This window comes from Balaenoptera borealis (assembly GCF_965194805.1).
Source record: "Balaenoptera borealis genome assembly, chromosome: 12".
Taxonomy (NCBI): Eukaryota; Metazoa; Chordata; class Mammalia; order Artiodactyla; family Balaenopteridae; genus Balaenoptera; species Balaenoptera borealis.
The window spans coordinates 27756635-27774207 of record NC_138869.1 but is presented as its reverse complement, the minus strand read 5'-3'; the positions used below and the strand labels follow the sequence as shown (position 1 = coordinate 27774207).

Genomic DNA, 17573 nt, shown 5'->3' with positions numbered 1-17573 from the left:
CACTACTTTATAAAAACTATATTTTTATTCAAATTGAAGGGTAACTTGTTTATTGTTGTTGATTCTTATTTTTTTAATTAATTAATTAATTAATTTTTGGCTGCATTGGGTCTTCGTCGCTGCATGCAGGCTTTCTCTAGTTGGGGCGAGCGGGGGCTCCTCTTTGTTGCGGTGCGCGGGCTTCTCATGGTGGTGGCTTCTCTTGTTGCGGAGCACAGGCTCTAGGCGCACGGGCTTCAGTAGTTGTGGCACACGGGCTCAGTAGTTGTGGCACATGGGCTTAGTTGCTCTGCGGCATGTGGAATCTTCCCGGACCGGGGCTTGAACCCGTGTCCCCTGCGTTGGCAGGTGGATTCTTAATCACTGCGCCACCAGGGAAACCCGTGATTCTTATTTTGATAATAGTTAAAGTGTCTTTTATCACTCCATCCACAAGATTCCCCCATACCTTTAGTATATGAACAAAATGATAGTAGTTTAGAAGGTGCTCATGCTCAGGGTCTCCAGTGCACCATTTCCTGAGACTGGGACAATCTGGTATCTGCACAGACATGTTTGATCAGAACATAGATTCCTGTAAAGGCATATTAAAGATTGAGAAGGGAATGATAACAGAGTAAAAATGATTGTGTGTGATTTTTACCACACTAAGTTTGTCCCCTAAATTAAATACAGCATGTCAAGATGGAAGAAAACTCCTAAAAATAAGAGCAAAATATTTTATGTCCAGATCACCAGCAAAGTCAGAGTCTGAGATGCTGATTAGGATTTTAGCAATATGTCATTATAATGAAGCAGACATCTTTTTTAACAATTTAAAAAATATGAGAACTTTTGAATTCTTAGAGACAGATGGTTAAAAAGAGATGGCAAAGAAAACTAAGTAAGGAAGGAAGGATGTGTAGCAAAGCCTGACAGGATGGATGGAAAGGGTGTCACTTCTGAGGCTCTGGATCCTTCTCCCATCTCCTCCTTTGGACCGGTGTACTCAGCTGCCTGGTGTCCTGCTGCAGTTACAGTTGTGAAGCCAAAGCAGTAACAACACCTAATATGTTCCTTACAGGTTCCATTACTTTCAACCGAGTTAAGATTTAACCTTGCCTCATGGGTCCCACAGGCTAGAGGGTAGTGGGTTAGGGTCCTTTGTCAAAAAACAATAAAATGCACACCAGGATTCCTCCTTTGTCATCTTCTTTTGGGTGTTTCTCTTCTGTTTATGCAAGTTTGTGAGCAAAATGAGATAAATATGCTCATTCAGATACAACATTCCTGTGATGAATCAAATTGACTTTTTTTGGCTGAGACAAAGTGTGAGAAAGGAATTTACCACACTTTATTTTAATCAGATTATCAAACAAATATATATTAAAAAGCACTTTTAAAAAATGCCTATAATGACGCCCAGTTCCTTTGGAGATATAAAACTGTGCTAGTATTTGATTTCAAGAGAGCCATGTACAGATTCACATGTAACCTCCTTTAAAAAATGGGGAGAAAAGGAGTTAGCTTTGTTTCTGTTTGTCCTTTAGACCTGCTTCCTGGGTATTTGTGAGTGTTTTTGGTGTGAGTTTAGTATGTTTGGTGTAAATATGCGATATGATACTGTTTGTGCTGCTCTGGTTTCACTCTGTCATCACTGGTTGATCCTAGCCCTCCTTCCAGCTGAACCTCACCCAAGCCTTGGAAGCATCTCAGCCCAGCTCACTAGAAAGCCTTGTCCAGTTAAGTAAATGTTCATCCTTGAGGTGGAACCCGTTAGCCGTTCCTGGTTTATACGGTTCTTTCCTGAGCCACAAATGACAATTTGGGATTATGATGTTTGGCCAGTTGATGTTCTCCTCATTCTCTACACAAGGGTAAAATTATCCAACACTACTTACATTATAGGTATTCATATTGGTTCCAAATATTTGCCTGCCTTCTTTGTATAAGGAATTGTGCAAGACCCTATGAGACTCCAGAGGTGAAGGTAATGAATTCCCTCTCCTGTTGAATCAGGGGTCAGATGAGTGAGCTTTTGCAGGTTAATGAAAAGAAGTGAGTCCTTATTATACATATTTTTTGGTGCTTTTGAGGATAGTGGCTTGTCAGTGTACCTGTTTCTGGATAAATGGAGCTTGTTAGTGTAAGCCCCCAGTTCTTCCATTTGAACCATTTTCATAAAAATCTTTTAAAAAGATTGTTACATACTTAAACATAGCAAACCAAGTGTGTCTTTCCAGGCAGAAGTATTAAAAATAATCACACCTTTTCTTGTTGACTTAAAATTTGTATCATGAGCATCAGTTATAATAATAAATGTTACTCAGTTTAGATACCTTTTGCCCCTACCCAAACTAATAAAAGACATCAAACCACAGATCCAGGAAGCTCAGACAGCCCTCCGATCAGAATAAATACCTCCCAAATGAAACCTAGCCACACATTTCCAAAAATATTACTTTGTAATTGTAAAACCTAAATATTACTCAGCAAACTCAGCATCTTACGTTTGCTCAAGAGTAAATGAAATTTCTTATATTGGGTTGGCCAAAAAGTTCATTTGGGTTTTTCTGTACCATCTTAAGGAAAAACCCAAATGAACTTTTTGGCCAACCCAATATTTACCAGCACAATCATTCATTAAAAAATTTCTTATGAACTCTTATTATCTTTACCACCCTAATTATCTAGAAGGTAAATATCTCAGTATCTCAACCAACCAAAATACAGTTTAACCGAAAGCAAGGTACAAATCAGCCACATCAAGTTGGTGCTATTTACAAATCTCAGAATAGTTTCAATCCAGCTGCCATTATAACCAAGATTAGCCTGTGTACTGTAAATAGTTAGGTGTACCCAGTTTTAATTAGTTCTGTTTAAGAGGAATCCATTTTAGCCCTTTAACCACTTGTGTATATTGCTCCAGCCATGGTAGGACAGAAGTGAAAGCTTACTTGTGGTTCCCGATTGTAATCATTATTCTTTTCATTTAAAAACTTTGCTTTGGAAATCCCGTATTTATTTATTTATTTATTTTTAAAAATTTATTTATTTTTTTATTTTTTAAAACTTTTGGCTGCATTGGGTCTTCATTGCTGCCTGCGGGCTTTCTTTAGTTGAGGTGAGCGGGGGCTACTCTTTGTTGTGGTACGTGGGCTTCGCATTGCGGTGGCTTCTCTTGTTGAGGAGCATGGGCTCTAAGCACGCAGGCTTCAGTAGTTGTGGCCTGGCTGGCTCAGTAGTTGTGGCTCACGGGCTTAGTTGCTCTGCAGCATGCGGGATCTTCCCAGACCAGGGCTCGGACCTGTGTGCCCTGCATTGGCAGGTGGATTCTTAACCACTGCGCCACCAGGGAAGTCCTGGAAATCTCTTTTTTTTTTTTTTTTTAAAGAATTCCTTTATTTTTATTATCATTATTTATTTAATTATTTAATTTTATTTTTGTCTGTGTTGGGTCTTCGTTTCTGTGCAAGGGCTTTCTCTAGTTGCGGCAAGCGGGGGCCAGTCTTCATCGTGGTGCGCGGGCCTCTCACTATCGCGGCCTCTCTTGTTGCGGAGCGCAGGCTCGGTAGTTGTGGCTCACGGGCCTAGTTGCTCCGCGGCATGTGGGATCTTCCCAGACCAGGGCTCGAACCCGTGTTCCCTGCAGTGGCAGGCGGATTCTCAACCACTGCGCCACCAGGGAAGCCCTGGAAATCTCTTTTTTAAAGTCATGTTTGTATATAAGTACTTCACAGAGAATTCATTAATGTAAATTATAAATATAATTTTATTATTCAGTTATTAATTGTTAATTAAATAATAAAATTATAGGCAGCTGTTGCTTTAATTATTTTTTAAAGTGTATATGTCAAAGCTATACAATAGCTTGATCACCTACAGTATGGAGGGCAGTTGAGTGAAATTAATCATCTGCTGTCTTTAATGTGTTATGAAATTCTGGTGCTAGACAGACAGCGGTGAGACCTGCACAGAGGATTGTCTTTTCTGTTGTCTTAAATGAATTATCATCATTTATTATGATGTCATTCGTGTGGAACTGAGTAGACGATTCAGCACACATACCTACTAAGGTACCATAAAACTCATGGGGTAAAGTGTTGTAATCTTACACAATTGGAAGCCACATAACTACTTCTGAGTACAACAACTGAAGAAGTCCCAAATTTAAGTTTCCCTGCACTGAAGCTAAAACGCTTATTTTCAATTTGTTGTTCGTTCATAAGACAACTGTGCACATTTGGGTGGGTCTTTTAAAGTGACAAAGCCTTCTCTTCATGCTGTACTTGAAAGACACTTGGCTCAGGCTTGGACTCCCAGCCATTTCCTAGTATCGGGCCTGGTGTTTGCTCTCTGTCCTGTGAATGAATACTGGTGCTAATAGCTGTAACCCTGGCGGGGGTGTGTGTGGAGGAGCCTCGAAAGTACTTCACGCCTTCTTCCTCTGATGGGCCTTGAGCTCTGAGTGAAGAATCACTTGGGAAATTAGAACAGCCTGATTGTTTTGTAGCGCCACCACTAAGTATTCAGGATTCCTCATAATATCCTACTGGATAATAGAAATATCATTAATTGAAAAAAAAAAATCAGGACTGATGTTTAAAATTTGCACACCTTTAAACAATGTGAATGGTGAAATTCAATTAAGGTCTGTATCTTAGGAGTATTGTACCTATTTTCATTTCCTGTTTTGATCATTATACTTGGGTTATGTAAAATGTCAACAGTAGAGGAGGCTGGGTAAAGGGTGTATGGGACCTCTACTATTTTTGCACATTTTCTGTAAGTCTAAAATGATTTCAAAATGAAATTTTCTAAATAAGCTACTAGAAATCGTTTCCAGTCATCCTATGTTAAGGAAACTTTTCTCAAGAAAAACCGCAAAAGTGAAACTAAGAACATTTCTGACTGCCATTCTCGTTGCTTGAAATGTCTCATTTACATGAGATATAAGCTAATGTGCATGGATTCATCTGAAAATTTCATTTTTTATTTGAAAAGAAAATGGAAACAGGACTTGGAATAGAGATAAGTAAGCGAACACCAAGTAAAGTATGGCCGCCTGCTTTTTTTAGTCTTACAAGCTCTGTCACATCAGTTGAGACCCAACACTGTGGTTCTTCACGTTTGGGCCTCCTTTCTGCCCTCCCCCCGCAGTCATTTACTTGCTTTTACAGGAATGATCATTAGACCTCTGTGGCAATGGAAATACTTACTTAGGTTGAGAAGTTACGGCAATTTAAAAATTTTTGGTGTTGAGACAGGGCCTTAAAAAAAAAATCCTCCATTCCAAACCTACATGATTTATTACATTTATTGACATCAAAATATTTTCTTTAATAACTTGCATATTATATTGTAGCTTCCCTAGAAGTTGAGCTGTGTATCGAGGAAGCTTATAAATGTTGCATATATACTATTCTGTCTACAAGGCACATGGCTTTAGGGGACCGTAACAGTCAGCTTCATTTCCCCCACTTTCGATCTATGTGACCTCAGGCAAGTTACTTGACAACTCTTAGTACCACCCTATACCTGTGTGTCTGGATAATAATACACACCTTTCAAAATTAAATGAGAAATGTGAAATCTTTTGCATAGTTTCTGGAACATGCTAGGTACTCAGCAAGTGGTAAGTAATACTGTCAATAGCAGTCACTCATACTGTTCCCTAAACTACATTTTTATTCCATTTTCTAATCTACCCTTAAATTATTGAAAGCTCATAAACAATAATATTATACTTCCTACGAGTAATCTTTCCTGTCTTTTTTATTTTTAACATCTTTATTGGAGTATAATTGCTTTACAATGGTGTGTTAGTTTCTGCTTTACAACAAGATGAATCACCTATACATATACATATATCCCCTCATCTCCTCCCTCTTGCGTCTCCCTCCCACCCTCCCTATCTCACCCCTCTAGGTGGTCACAAAGCACCAAGCTGATCTCCCTGTGCTATGCAGCTGCTTCCCACTAGCTATCTGTTTTACATTTGGTAGTGTGTATATGTCCATGCCACTCTCTCACTTCGTCCCAGCTTACCCTTCCCCCTCCCCACGTCCTCAGGTCCATTCTCTACATCTGTGTCGTTATTCCTGTCCTGCCTCTAGAACCTTTTTTTTTTTTTTAGGTTCCATATATATGTGTTAGCATACGGTATTTGTTTTTCTCTTTCTGACTTACTTCATTCTGTATGACAGACTCTAGGTCCATCCACCTCACTACAAATAACTCAATTTCATTTCTTTTTATGGTTGAGTAATATTCCATTGTATATATGTGCCACATCTTCTTTATCCATTCATCTGTCGATGGACACTTAGGTTGCTTCCATGTCTTGCCTATTGTAAATAGAGCTGCAATGAACATTGTGGTACATGACTCTTTGAATTATGGTTTTCTCAGGGTATATGCCCAGTAGTGGGATTGCTGGGTCATATGGTAGTTCTATTTTTAGTTTTTTAAGGAACCTCCATACTGTTCTCCATAGTGGCTGTATCAATTTACATTCCCACCAACAGTGCAAGAGGGTTCCCTTTTCTCCACACCCTCTCCAGCATTTATTATTTGTAGATTTTTTGATGATGGCCATTCTGACCGGTGTGAGATGATATCTCATTGTAGTTTTGATTTGCATTTCTCTAATGATTAGTGATGTTGAGCATCCTTTCAAGTGTTTGTTGGCAATCTGTATATCTTCTTTGGAGAAATGTCTATTTAGGTCTTCTGCCCATTTTTGGATTGGGTTGTTTGTTTTTTTGATATTGAGCTGCATGAGCTGCTTGTAAATTTTGGAGACTAATCCTTTGTTGGTTGCTTCATTTGCAAATATTTTCTCCCATCCTGAGGGTTGCCTTTTCGTCTTGTTTAAGGTTTCCTTTGCTGTGCAAAAGCTTTTAAGTTTCATTAGGTCCCATTTGTTTATTTTTGTTTTTATTTCCATTTCTCTAGGAGGTGGGTCAAAAGGGATCTTGCTGTGATTTATGTCATAGAGTGTTCTGCCTGTGTTTTCCTCTAAGAGTTTTATAGTGTCTGGCCTTACATTTAGGTCTTTAATCCATTTGGAGTTTATTTTTGTGTATGGTGTTAGGGAGTGTTCTAATTTCATTCTTTTACAGGTAGCTGTCCAATTTTCCCAGCACCACTTATTGAAGAGGCTGTCTTTTCTCCATTGTATATTCTTGCCTCCTTTATCAAAGATATGTGCGTGGGTTTCTTTCCTGTTCCATTGATGTATATTTCTGTTTTTGTGCCAGTACCATACTGTCTTGATTACTGTAGCTTTGTAGTATAGTCTGAAGTCCGGGAGCCTGATTCCTCCAGCTCCATTTTTCTTTCTCAAGATTGCTTTGGCTGTTTGGGGTCTTTTGTGTTTCCATACAAATTGTGCAATTTTTTGTTCTAGTTCTGTGAAAAATGCCATTGGTAGTTTGAGAGGGATTGCATTGTATCTGTAGATTGCTTTGGGTAGTATAGTCATTTTCACAGTGTTGATTCTTCCAGTCCAAGAGCATGGTGTATCTCTCCATCTGTTTGTATCATCTTTAATGTCTTTCATCAGTTTCTTATAGTTTTCTGCATACAAGTCTTTTGTCTCCTTAGGTAGGTTTATTCCTGGGTATTTTATTCTTTTTGTTGCAGTGGTAAATGGGAGTGTTTCCTTAATTTTCTCCTGTCTTTCCAGCCAGTTTTTTGTTGATCACAGTCCTCTGGTTCCTCCATATATGTGAACAAATATGTAATTTCAAAATATTTTCATAATTCATATACAGTACTTTTTACCAGCCAGGTTTCTTGTCATTATCCTTGTTGCTTAATGAATTTAAAGTTGCCCCCAAATGAATCATTTGTAAACAACACTCATCTTTTTAGCTTGGTCTCAGTATTCTTTTTCCAAAGTTCTATATTCAGACAATTCATTATTTTAAAAAATTACAAACCCATATTATTTAAAGCAAATTATTTTGGACATTGACAAAGTTTGTTCATTCACTTGAATATTCTGATATCATTCTAGTATGAGTTACCTGTATGTGGAAGTGAAGTGTCTTATAAATCCCTTCTGTTTGCTGTCAAGACACCTGTAACCTATACATCCAAGTCCAAGTATGTATATACTCTGTACCTACCTGTTTAAACTTTGGCAAGTTACTTAACTTCTCTGAGCCTCAACTTTCTTGTCTGTAAAATGAGGTTAAGATAGCACATACCTTAGAAAATTGTGGTTAGGATTTCATGAGTTAATGTATGTAAAGTGTTGGGTACCTGGGGCATAGTAAGTTCTCTATAAGTGTTTATTGTGGTTGCTGTTATAATTGTTACTTCTCTTATGCTCTGTGTTTGCCTTGGAAGTTTCTCACTTGAATCTAAATCTTCTGGTTATAGAGATTTTTTGTTTAAGGTATTTATTAGTATCCTTTTCTAATACAAAATGATTTCTTTATATGTTTTTAGGCTAAATTGTTCTGGCCAGGTGATATGCTTATCTTTGGAGATTCTATTTTTAAATTGTGTCTTCAGCCATCAGAGTCTGTTTTGATCCAGTGTTTTTCTTCCCCTGGCAACCAATTTTTTTCCTTCCTAGATTACAACAGGCGCCTCTGTGAAGCCTTCTTTGTCACTTTCTGTTATAACCCTCTTCTGCCCTCACTCTACCCCCATCACATATTAGACCTGGGGACTGCTATCTTTTTTCCCTTGACCTTATACTGCCTGAATCCTAGTAGGTATTGAGTAAATGTTGAATTTATGAGTTACATAGTATCTTTGATTTTTTTCTCCTGTATCACATGTAGTGCACATCTTATTATTTGTTCTTTATTACTGCTTATAAACTCAGCATTATTTGTAGTATTTTAAGTCTGTTTGGAGTAAACTTTGGCTCTCTGGAACCCTTGAAGGTACCAGTAGAAACTGAAGATGACCTTCAGTCATTACCAGAATGACTATTTTATGTTTTGTATCCTTTTTCTAAAAAGTCAGCAAAGTAAATAATGGTGTTAAAATTGGCATTTGCCTGATAAAATACACATTTTGCCATCTTTAAGGTAAAAAGTTGCTGTTCTACTAATTTGCTTCTTATGCTGTCTTGAGTGCTTATAAGAGCTCTGGAGAAAATAATGTTTTCTACACAGATATACTTGCACACATCACAGAATTTACTGAAAAAATACCAAATACTCTGCTTAATGGCAAGATTATCTTTAGAAAGCTGTTTGTGATAAAACATTTTTTTAGCTCATCTACTTCCACAGGTAAGGTTACAAAAATATTTTTGATAGCTGCACTCTTAGTCCAGTGATTTTAATAAATACACTTTCCAAGTAACCGTTCTCATAGTTAGGTGGAAGGAAATGTTGGAGCCCTCAGGCACCACACATCATTGTATCTCTAACTTGTTAGGTAGTTTCCATAGTTAGGTGACTGACTTAAGAAAAGTTGTTAAAGTTGACAAACAGGGCCCTACATGCCTTGGTTTGTTTATATGGCATCTTCTCCATTTCTGTAGCAACTTACTCAACCTTCCAGGTGTATTTTCGGTGGGGAAGTATTGAGAGTAGAAAATTAGTACTAAGTTTGCTGTTCTTCTTTCAGTTGTGGTATATTTGATCATCCATAAAAATGTCATGCCACTATCAGCAGGTCATTACACTATTCTAACCATTGTAATGAATATATTCAAGAGGTCTTATTTCTAATATTCTTCATCCTTATTGCAGTACCTGCCATTATGCTAGACATCCTACCCAGTGCAGTAAGGCTAGAAAAAGAAATAAAAGGCAATAATCCAAATTGGAAAGGAAGAAGTAAAACTGTTTATTCACTGACAGATGATCACTGATGTAGAAAATTTGATGGAATCTCCAAAGAAGCTACTAGAGCTGATAAATTTAGCAAGGTTGCAGAATACAAGATCAGTTTGCAAAAGTCAATTGTATTTCTACATATTAAGCAATCAGAAACTGAAATTTAGAAAAAAAAACAATACCGTTTACAAGAGCACCAAAACATATGAAATACTTAGGGATAAAATTGACCATACAAGTGCAAGACCTATATACTGAAAACTGCAAAACATTGTTGAGAGAAAATAATGGAGCCCCAGGGCTTCCCTGGTGGCCCAGTGGTTAAGAATCCGCCTGCCAATGCAAGGAACACAGGTTTGCACCCTGGCCCGGGAAGATCCCACATGCTGCGGAGCAACTAAGCCCTTGCACCACAACTACTGAGCCTGAGCTCTAGAGCCCACAAGCCACAACTACTGAGCCCATGTGCCACAACTACTGAAGCCTGCGCGCCTAAAGCCCATGCTCCACAACAAGAGAAGCCATGACAATGAGAAGCCCGCGCACTGCAATGAAGAGTAGCCCCTGCTCACCACAGCTAGAGAAAGCCTGTGCACAGCAACGAAGACCCAACACAGCCATAAATAAATGAATGAATGAATGAATGAAAATAATGGAGCCCCAAGTAAATGGAGAGATGCACCACGTTTATGGGTCAGAAAACCCAATACTGTTAGCATCTACATTCTCTCCAAAGTGACTGATAGATTCATTGCAATTCAAATGAAAATCTCAGCAGGCCGGACTTCCCTGGTGGTGCAGTGGTTAAGAATCCGCCTGCCAATGCAGGGGACATGGGTTTGGGCCCTAGTCCAGGAAGATCCCACATGCTGCGGAGCAGCTAAGACCGTGAGCCACACCTACTGAACCTGAGCTCTAGAGCCCACGAGCCACAACTAGTGACCCTGCACGTCTAGAGCCTGTGCTCCGCGACAAGAGAAGCCACCGCAATGAGAAGCCCATGCACCGTGACGAAGAGTAGCCCCTGCTCACCCTGCAACTAGAGGAAGCCCGCGCGCAGCAACAAAGACCCAGTGCAGCCAAAAATAAATATTAATTAATTAGTTAATTTTAAAAATCTCAGCCTGTTTTGCAGGAATTGATAAGCCGATTCTAAAATTCTTACAGAAGTGCAAAGACTCTAGACTAGTCTGAACGACTTTGACAAAGAAGAAAGTCGGAGAACTAATACTACTTGAACGCAAGATTTATTATAGAGGTGTAGTAGTCAGAAAAGTATTCAATTGGTATCAAGATAGATCCATAGATTAGAGATAAATAGAGTCCAGAAATAAATCCACACATATATGGACAGTTGATGATTGACAAAAGCGAGAAGGCAGTTCATTGCAAAAAGGCTAGTCTTTTCCAGTTGCTGGAACAATTACATATCCATGTTTAAAAACAAAACAAAAGAACTTCAAACCTTGTACATACATAAAAATCAACTTAAAATGGAAGATAGATCTAAATATCAAACCTAAAGACATACAATTTCTAGAAGAAAATATAGATGAAAAATCTTTGTGGTCTGAGTTAGGTAAAGATTTCTTAGATCGGTCACCAAATGCAAGATCTGTAAAAGTATAATTTGGACATCAAAGTTAAATATTCTGTTCTTGGATAGACACTGTTAAGAGTATGAAGAGACAAGCCACAGACTAGGAGAAAAGAATTGCAGGTGACCTGTAGCTGGAATATATAAAGAACTGTAAAACTCAATAATTACAAAAACAGACAACCCGATGAAAATGTGCAAAACATTTGAACAGACACGTCACTAAAGAAAATATATTATGGATGGTAAAAAAGTACATGAAAAGGAGCTCAGCATCATTAGCCATTGGGGAAATACATATTAAAACCACAATGAAATGCTATTGCATACCAATTAAAATGGTTAAATTTTTAAAATACAATACCAGGTGTGGGAGAGGATGTAAAGAAACTGGAACTGGTCTAAGTGTAAAATACGACCACTTTCTAAAACAATTTGGTAGTTTCTTAAAAAGTATACGTACATATACCTGCCATGTGGTCCAGCTGTTTCACTTCTAGGTATTTTCCCAAGAGAAATGAAGGCATGTGTCCATACGAAAACATGAATGTAAATGTTCATAGCAGCTTTATTTGTAATAGCCAAAAACTGGAAAAATCCCAAATGTCTATCGATAGGCAAGTATATAAACAAATAATGATACAATGGAATATTACTTAGCAATTAAAAAGGGGTGAACTATTGATATCCACACTAACATGAGTGAATCATACAAAAATTCTGAAGGAAAGAATTCGAGTTAAAAAAATTAATGTATAATTACATTTATATAAAATTCTAGAAAAGGCAAACGAATGTAGAATGACCGATCAGATTGTTTAGGGGTTGGTAAGGAAGGGCAGGAAAGGGGGATGACAAAGGGACACGAAACTTTTTTGGGGTGATGGATATGTTCACTGTCTTAATTATGGTGATGATTTCACATGTATGTCTATCAAAAGTTACCAAATCACGTACTTTAAGTATGTGTAGTTTATTGGATATCAGTTATACCTCAATAAAGCTAAAAACAAAAATAAAGAGTACAGGCTCTGCTGTTAGAAAGCCTGGGTAAAAGAAGGATAATAACAGGACCCAACTCTCAGCGTTGTTGTGAGGACTGTGGGTTTTGATATATGGTCAGAGATTAGACCAGGGCCTGACTCAGCGCTCTTCACCATTTGATATGACTGTATTTTATTTTCTACTAAATCATAAACTCTCGACAAGCAAGGCACCACGTCTCTGCTATCATTTTGCGTAGTTTGAAACTCAGCATGAGTATTTATTTGTGTAATCCTCAACGTATTACAAAAACAGGGCAGAAAGCGTTTTGACGAACTTTACGTGGTTCAGTAATAGTATTAGCATCCTTCAAACATGTACAGCATGGTTAAAGATTGAAAAAAGAACTGTGGAATTTGGTATACACTGCTCTGGCCTAATTTGTGAATTATGGTATTTATATGTTTAGAATTATATGGGAAATATTTAAAATGTTACATTGTCTTAAAGATATATCTTTCTTTTTATACGTGTATGTAAATGTGTGTATATGTGTGTGTCTATCACACATATTCCCTGAAAATGGTTTCCTTTGGGCACTCTAACGTAGCTGTCACCCTCGTTTCTTTGACTTATTTTAGAATGCAGTTAAGTCCTTGGGAAAATCACTTATGTCATCAGTGAGGAATGCCACCAAAATAGCTTCTCACTTAAGTTCCCATCCCCAGAGCTAACCCACGGGAGGTTCCGATAAATTCAAATATTTAATAACTTGTATTTTTCTTTCTCCTTAAACACAGGCCCTCTGGTCCTGGAGGCAGGATCATGTGGTGGATTCTTGGCAGTCAGCAGTCTGTGGAGCATTTGCAGGTGCAAAGGATTATATTATACTGGGAAAGACCAAAGAGGGGGAGAAAAATGTGAAAATATTAACTGTGCAAAAACAACATTCTTCAGAAATTCCAGATTGTTTGGAAGAAGAGAGTCCCACTAGTTGTTTGAGAAAAGAGAGTGTCTTAGGAAAAAAAAAACCTGCTAAAAAGGTGTCTGCCTGAAAGACAGCCAATTTGTTTTTGACAAATTTTTTCTTTTTATTAAAGCCTTCACTCAGGCCCTTGGATTATCTTAAAGATGATTTAGCAAGGCCTCTGTGGGAAGAGACTGGCTGTGGGTGCAGCTGTCTGCCTTGAGCACTTCTTGGGGGGGTTTAGGCGATTTTTGCAGAAGGCAATGATTCACGGTCCATGTGACATGTTTGACAGCGCCGTAGATTAACTGGTGTCAGGAGAGCAGAGGCGGCTCCACAACTTACTGAAAGCTAAACTGCGCGGTGTAGAAAATATGGAGATCTAAACATCTGGGCATTTTCTAGACATTAAACAAAGAGCAGAGTGACACTATGCAATGTCTATCCATCACTTGGTCATAGGCATTTTCCAGTGAGGTTTTTAGTGAGAACTCAGAAACTGGAAAGAATTTAATAAGTGAGAGGTGTAACAGTCTAAAAGAGAAATACATTTTGTTGCAAATAAAGGTGAGTGAGAATTGTGGTTGAAATAAATCGAAACGGAAATTTGCCAGAAAATTGTAAACTGCTGGTTTTGATGGGAAGCCAGTAAACTGACAGATATGCGGGCTTAGGATACCAGCCTTAGTAGAAAATAATTCATTTCCAACTTGTTTAATGGTCGTTGGATGGGTTTTTAGTTGTAGTGATTAGGAAAACAGAAAACGTACATTTTATAATGAATAAGTGGACCCATCTGACTTATAGAATTGATAATCCAAAATAAGACTCTTGCCTCTAGATATGAAGCCAGCTCAGATTGCTTATGACGGGTAATTGTTTCCACATGATCCATAGTCATTAGCTGTGTTAAATGGGTAGGTGGTCTTGATTCATTTGCCAGTGGTCCGGAGTCTTTACTCCCCAGTCCCTAAGAAATGGGCGTTTCTGTGGACTCCCTTCTGGGTCCTGGGCACAAAGTAAGCATTCTGGAAATTGAGTCATCTTGGATAAGGAAGGCCAGTTCTTAAAGTTAACATACTATAAAACGTCTGGGTGTTGAAACAAATATATATATTCTCTGGTCCCTTCCCTTAAGTAGCTAATTCAAAGATTTGCTTGCAAATATGCATTGTTCCTATTAATGACATGTGCGTTCATTACAATTCCTTTTTCTGAATAATGCTGTGTAATAGGCACTAAGTACTTAGTTTAGTCAGGGGGTGGGAGCCGGGGAGAAACTTGGTATCAGACCCCCACTGTTTGGCAGGATCCTGTGGGCCAGGCTCTTTCCATTTCGGTGGCCCCCCTGAGGCTGAGGAGCGCAGCAACCCACACTGCCCTCCAGGGACAGTGGGGAAGCTGGGATGCACGGGGCAGGGAAGGGATTTGCCCAGAGCCTCAGGATCCAGTGCTGGCTGACCTGTCTGAATCATAGAGCTGTCAAACCTCTGCTGTATCCCCGACTAAGGAACGAGACTTTGGGGCCTTATTGAGCACCAGTTTCCTTACCTGTAATGCAGAAGCAACCCTCCCTCCATTAAGGGGTTGTTGCTGGGATAGGTGCGATAATGTGTGTTAGAACTGCGTTTACGGAGTTACCACTATTTCAATAAGAACAACCAGCACCCAGGAAATGAAAAGCTGTCATTATCCCAGTAATTCATATTCTTAATTGCATAGAAAAAAATAACACATTAATAAACTTACTATACATAATCATCACCTCTAGTAGGGTGTAGATTTAAAAACTACTCCAAGACAATTATCTTATTTTTTCAGCTGAGGTTCTGATAGGAATTTGCCCAAGGTCTGCAGAAAATCCATTGTCAGTACATCTACATGTATTTAACAAAAGATAAAGTAAAATAAATAGATTTCTTGTTTCTATCCCTTTTGTTTTGAAATTTTAGTTGGTACAAATGTTGATCCTGAGGAACAAGGTTACTCTTTTAAAACCTTTCTGAAAGATAAACGTAATTGGAAAATATTTCAGATTGTGAAAAAGCGACATTCTGTAAGAATTTGCTGCAAGATTGTGCACTGCACAGTATAGGGAAATGACTAATGACTAGTCGTCTTGGGCAGCCCCTAAGATCTGACATGCTTACTGGCTGTACTTTCAGACGTTTTTGCCTTACATGGCCACAGAGGCAGTGATAAAACTTGCCCTATAAACCAGAAATCTGATTTCTCATCCCTGTGTGCTTTTCCAAGTTTAACCTGGTTAAATCACTGTAGACGAACCACTCTCTGGCCATCCTTGGCACTCTTCGGTGCCCATGCTTGCTTTATAAACCACTTGGCACAAATATCCAAAAATGTCCCTTGAGATTGGAGGTGTTGATGGCTCGTCATGCTCAGAAATTCCCTTGGCTTCTGGTCAGGGGTTAGATTTGGGGGGTGGGGGGGGCGGAAACAGACTTTGCCAACTTCCCTACTTCAAGTTAACTTCCAAACATAAAACCATCATTCAGTCTTAGTAATTATGTATGACATCTGCTACTATAGTGATATCTGCTATTCTAATGTCCTTTGATTAGTTTCCTGTAATGAACACTTAACTTACATTCTCTAAGAGAGAAGGAGAGAGAGAGATCTCTCCCCCCATGGCTTGAAATTCTAGAATAGGGTGAGGATTGTTTGGGTAACAAATGACAGGGCTTGTTACGGTCTTTAAAACACAAACGAAAACATGTTTGTTGCCGTTGTTGTTGAAGCTGTCCAAGTCTGGACACTTGTTTGGAGCTCGTAGGTGGAGCTGCTCTTCCCGCCCCCAGCTCATCTGGCGGGGGGGAGGCCCTGGGCGGACAGTGAGTGGCAGTGCTGCCCACTACTGCTCCCCCCACAGTCACAGCTGCTGTTGGAGGTGACAGCTCCATAACTCTTGTAGGAAGGCGGCCCCTTTGTCTGGAGAAGGCAAAGAACCTGCATTTCTTCCCTGAGGACAGGTGAGATGTAGTTTCACTGTAAAAGTCTAGTTTCCCCTGAATCTGGTTCTTGAAAGCAGTTAGCCTAACATTCAGTAAAAACCCAACTCTAGTGGAACCCATAGAAAATTGTTTCACATGTGATTTGAGCACTAAAGTAGCCTGCAGTCGCTGTATCAAATAATTATTTCCTGTCTAATGTTAGCATGTTTCTTGTATTTATTACCAGCGGTTTACATTTCCCTTAAGTAAAATGCAGAAAATAACTACATTTTAACTGGAAATACAGCTCCCCTGCCCCCTCCCCATTATGACCAGTTATTCTATTACGTGATCTTCACAAGTCCTTCTTACAGCCTCATAAAAAACATTGTGAGGTCTGTGAATTAAAGCAGTCTTTGATATTTGAAGACATTTAAATCGACTTATTAATAACTTGCATAAAATAAAGTTTCCATCGTGGTAGTAAAAGTAGGACCTACTTTAGCATATGCGTTTTTGTCTAACTTTTCTTCTTATTACTTTCATGAAACAGAAATCACTGGGAGAATATTGGCAGGCATCTACAGTAAAGGAATGGTGAACTTTGCTAATGGCCCAAATAAGTTCGATTTACAGTATCCAAATTTAGTAGAAAACAAATACTTTTCAACATAGGTGACGTGTGAGAGCCTGAGTGGTCAGACGGGACAGATGATGTTCTTGTCAATTTTTAGGTGGTTCGGGTCAGTTTGTAAAGATTTTCAAGTAGGAAAATCGTGTATGCATTTCTGGATTTTAACAACTGGATACATTTGGATTTGTCTTATTCATATATCAAAGTCATCGTGTAGTGAAACAGCATTACTTTTGGAGCCAAGGTACACATGACTTTTGAGTCCCACCTCCTTTATGGCAGAGTAAGTGGTTAAAAAAAAGTGAGAGTAGTATTTCAGGACTGGGTCCACAAAATTTTAAAATACTTGCAGTTTAGCAGGTCCCTGAATTTCAGACAACTTTTGAATTGGGAGGAAAGTGTTTCACATATTCATAACTCAAAGGTGGCTAAAATAAAAGGGACTCCAGTATACGTGTTTATGGTTTTTACTCGTTAGCCCTAAGATTGGTGTCATTCTGGGTACATCTCTCAAGAAGTCAGCATCATAATAAATGTTACCAAATGGAGGAGGTTCGGTTTAATGATCTTATTTCAGCAACATATTTTAGAAAGATATTTGGCAAAGATCAAATGACCTCCTTGTCCACACACCGCAAAACTTAGAGGG

General features: G+C 38.7%; 1 protein-coding gene across 1 annotated transcript in view; it reads left to right on the top strand.

Moving 5' to 3' along the window:
- SLC25A26 (solute carrier family 25 member 26) overlaps positions 1 to 17573 on the top strand; it is a 301478-nt gene that overhangs the window by 277121 nt on the left and 6784 nt on the right. Inside the window, exon 16 of the mRNA XM_082344816.1 lies at positions 13173 to 13242. Coding sequence (XP_082200942.1) covers positions 13173 to 13242 — 70 coding nt within the window. The remainder of the gene's footprint in view (positions 1 to 13172; positions 13243 to 17573) is intronic.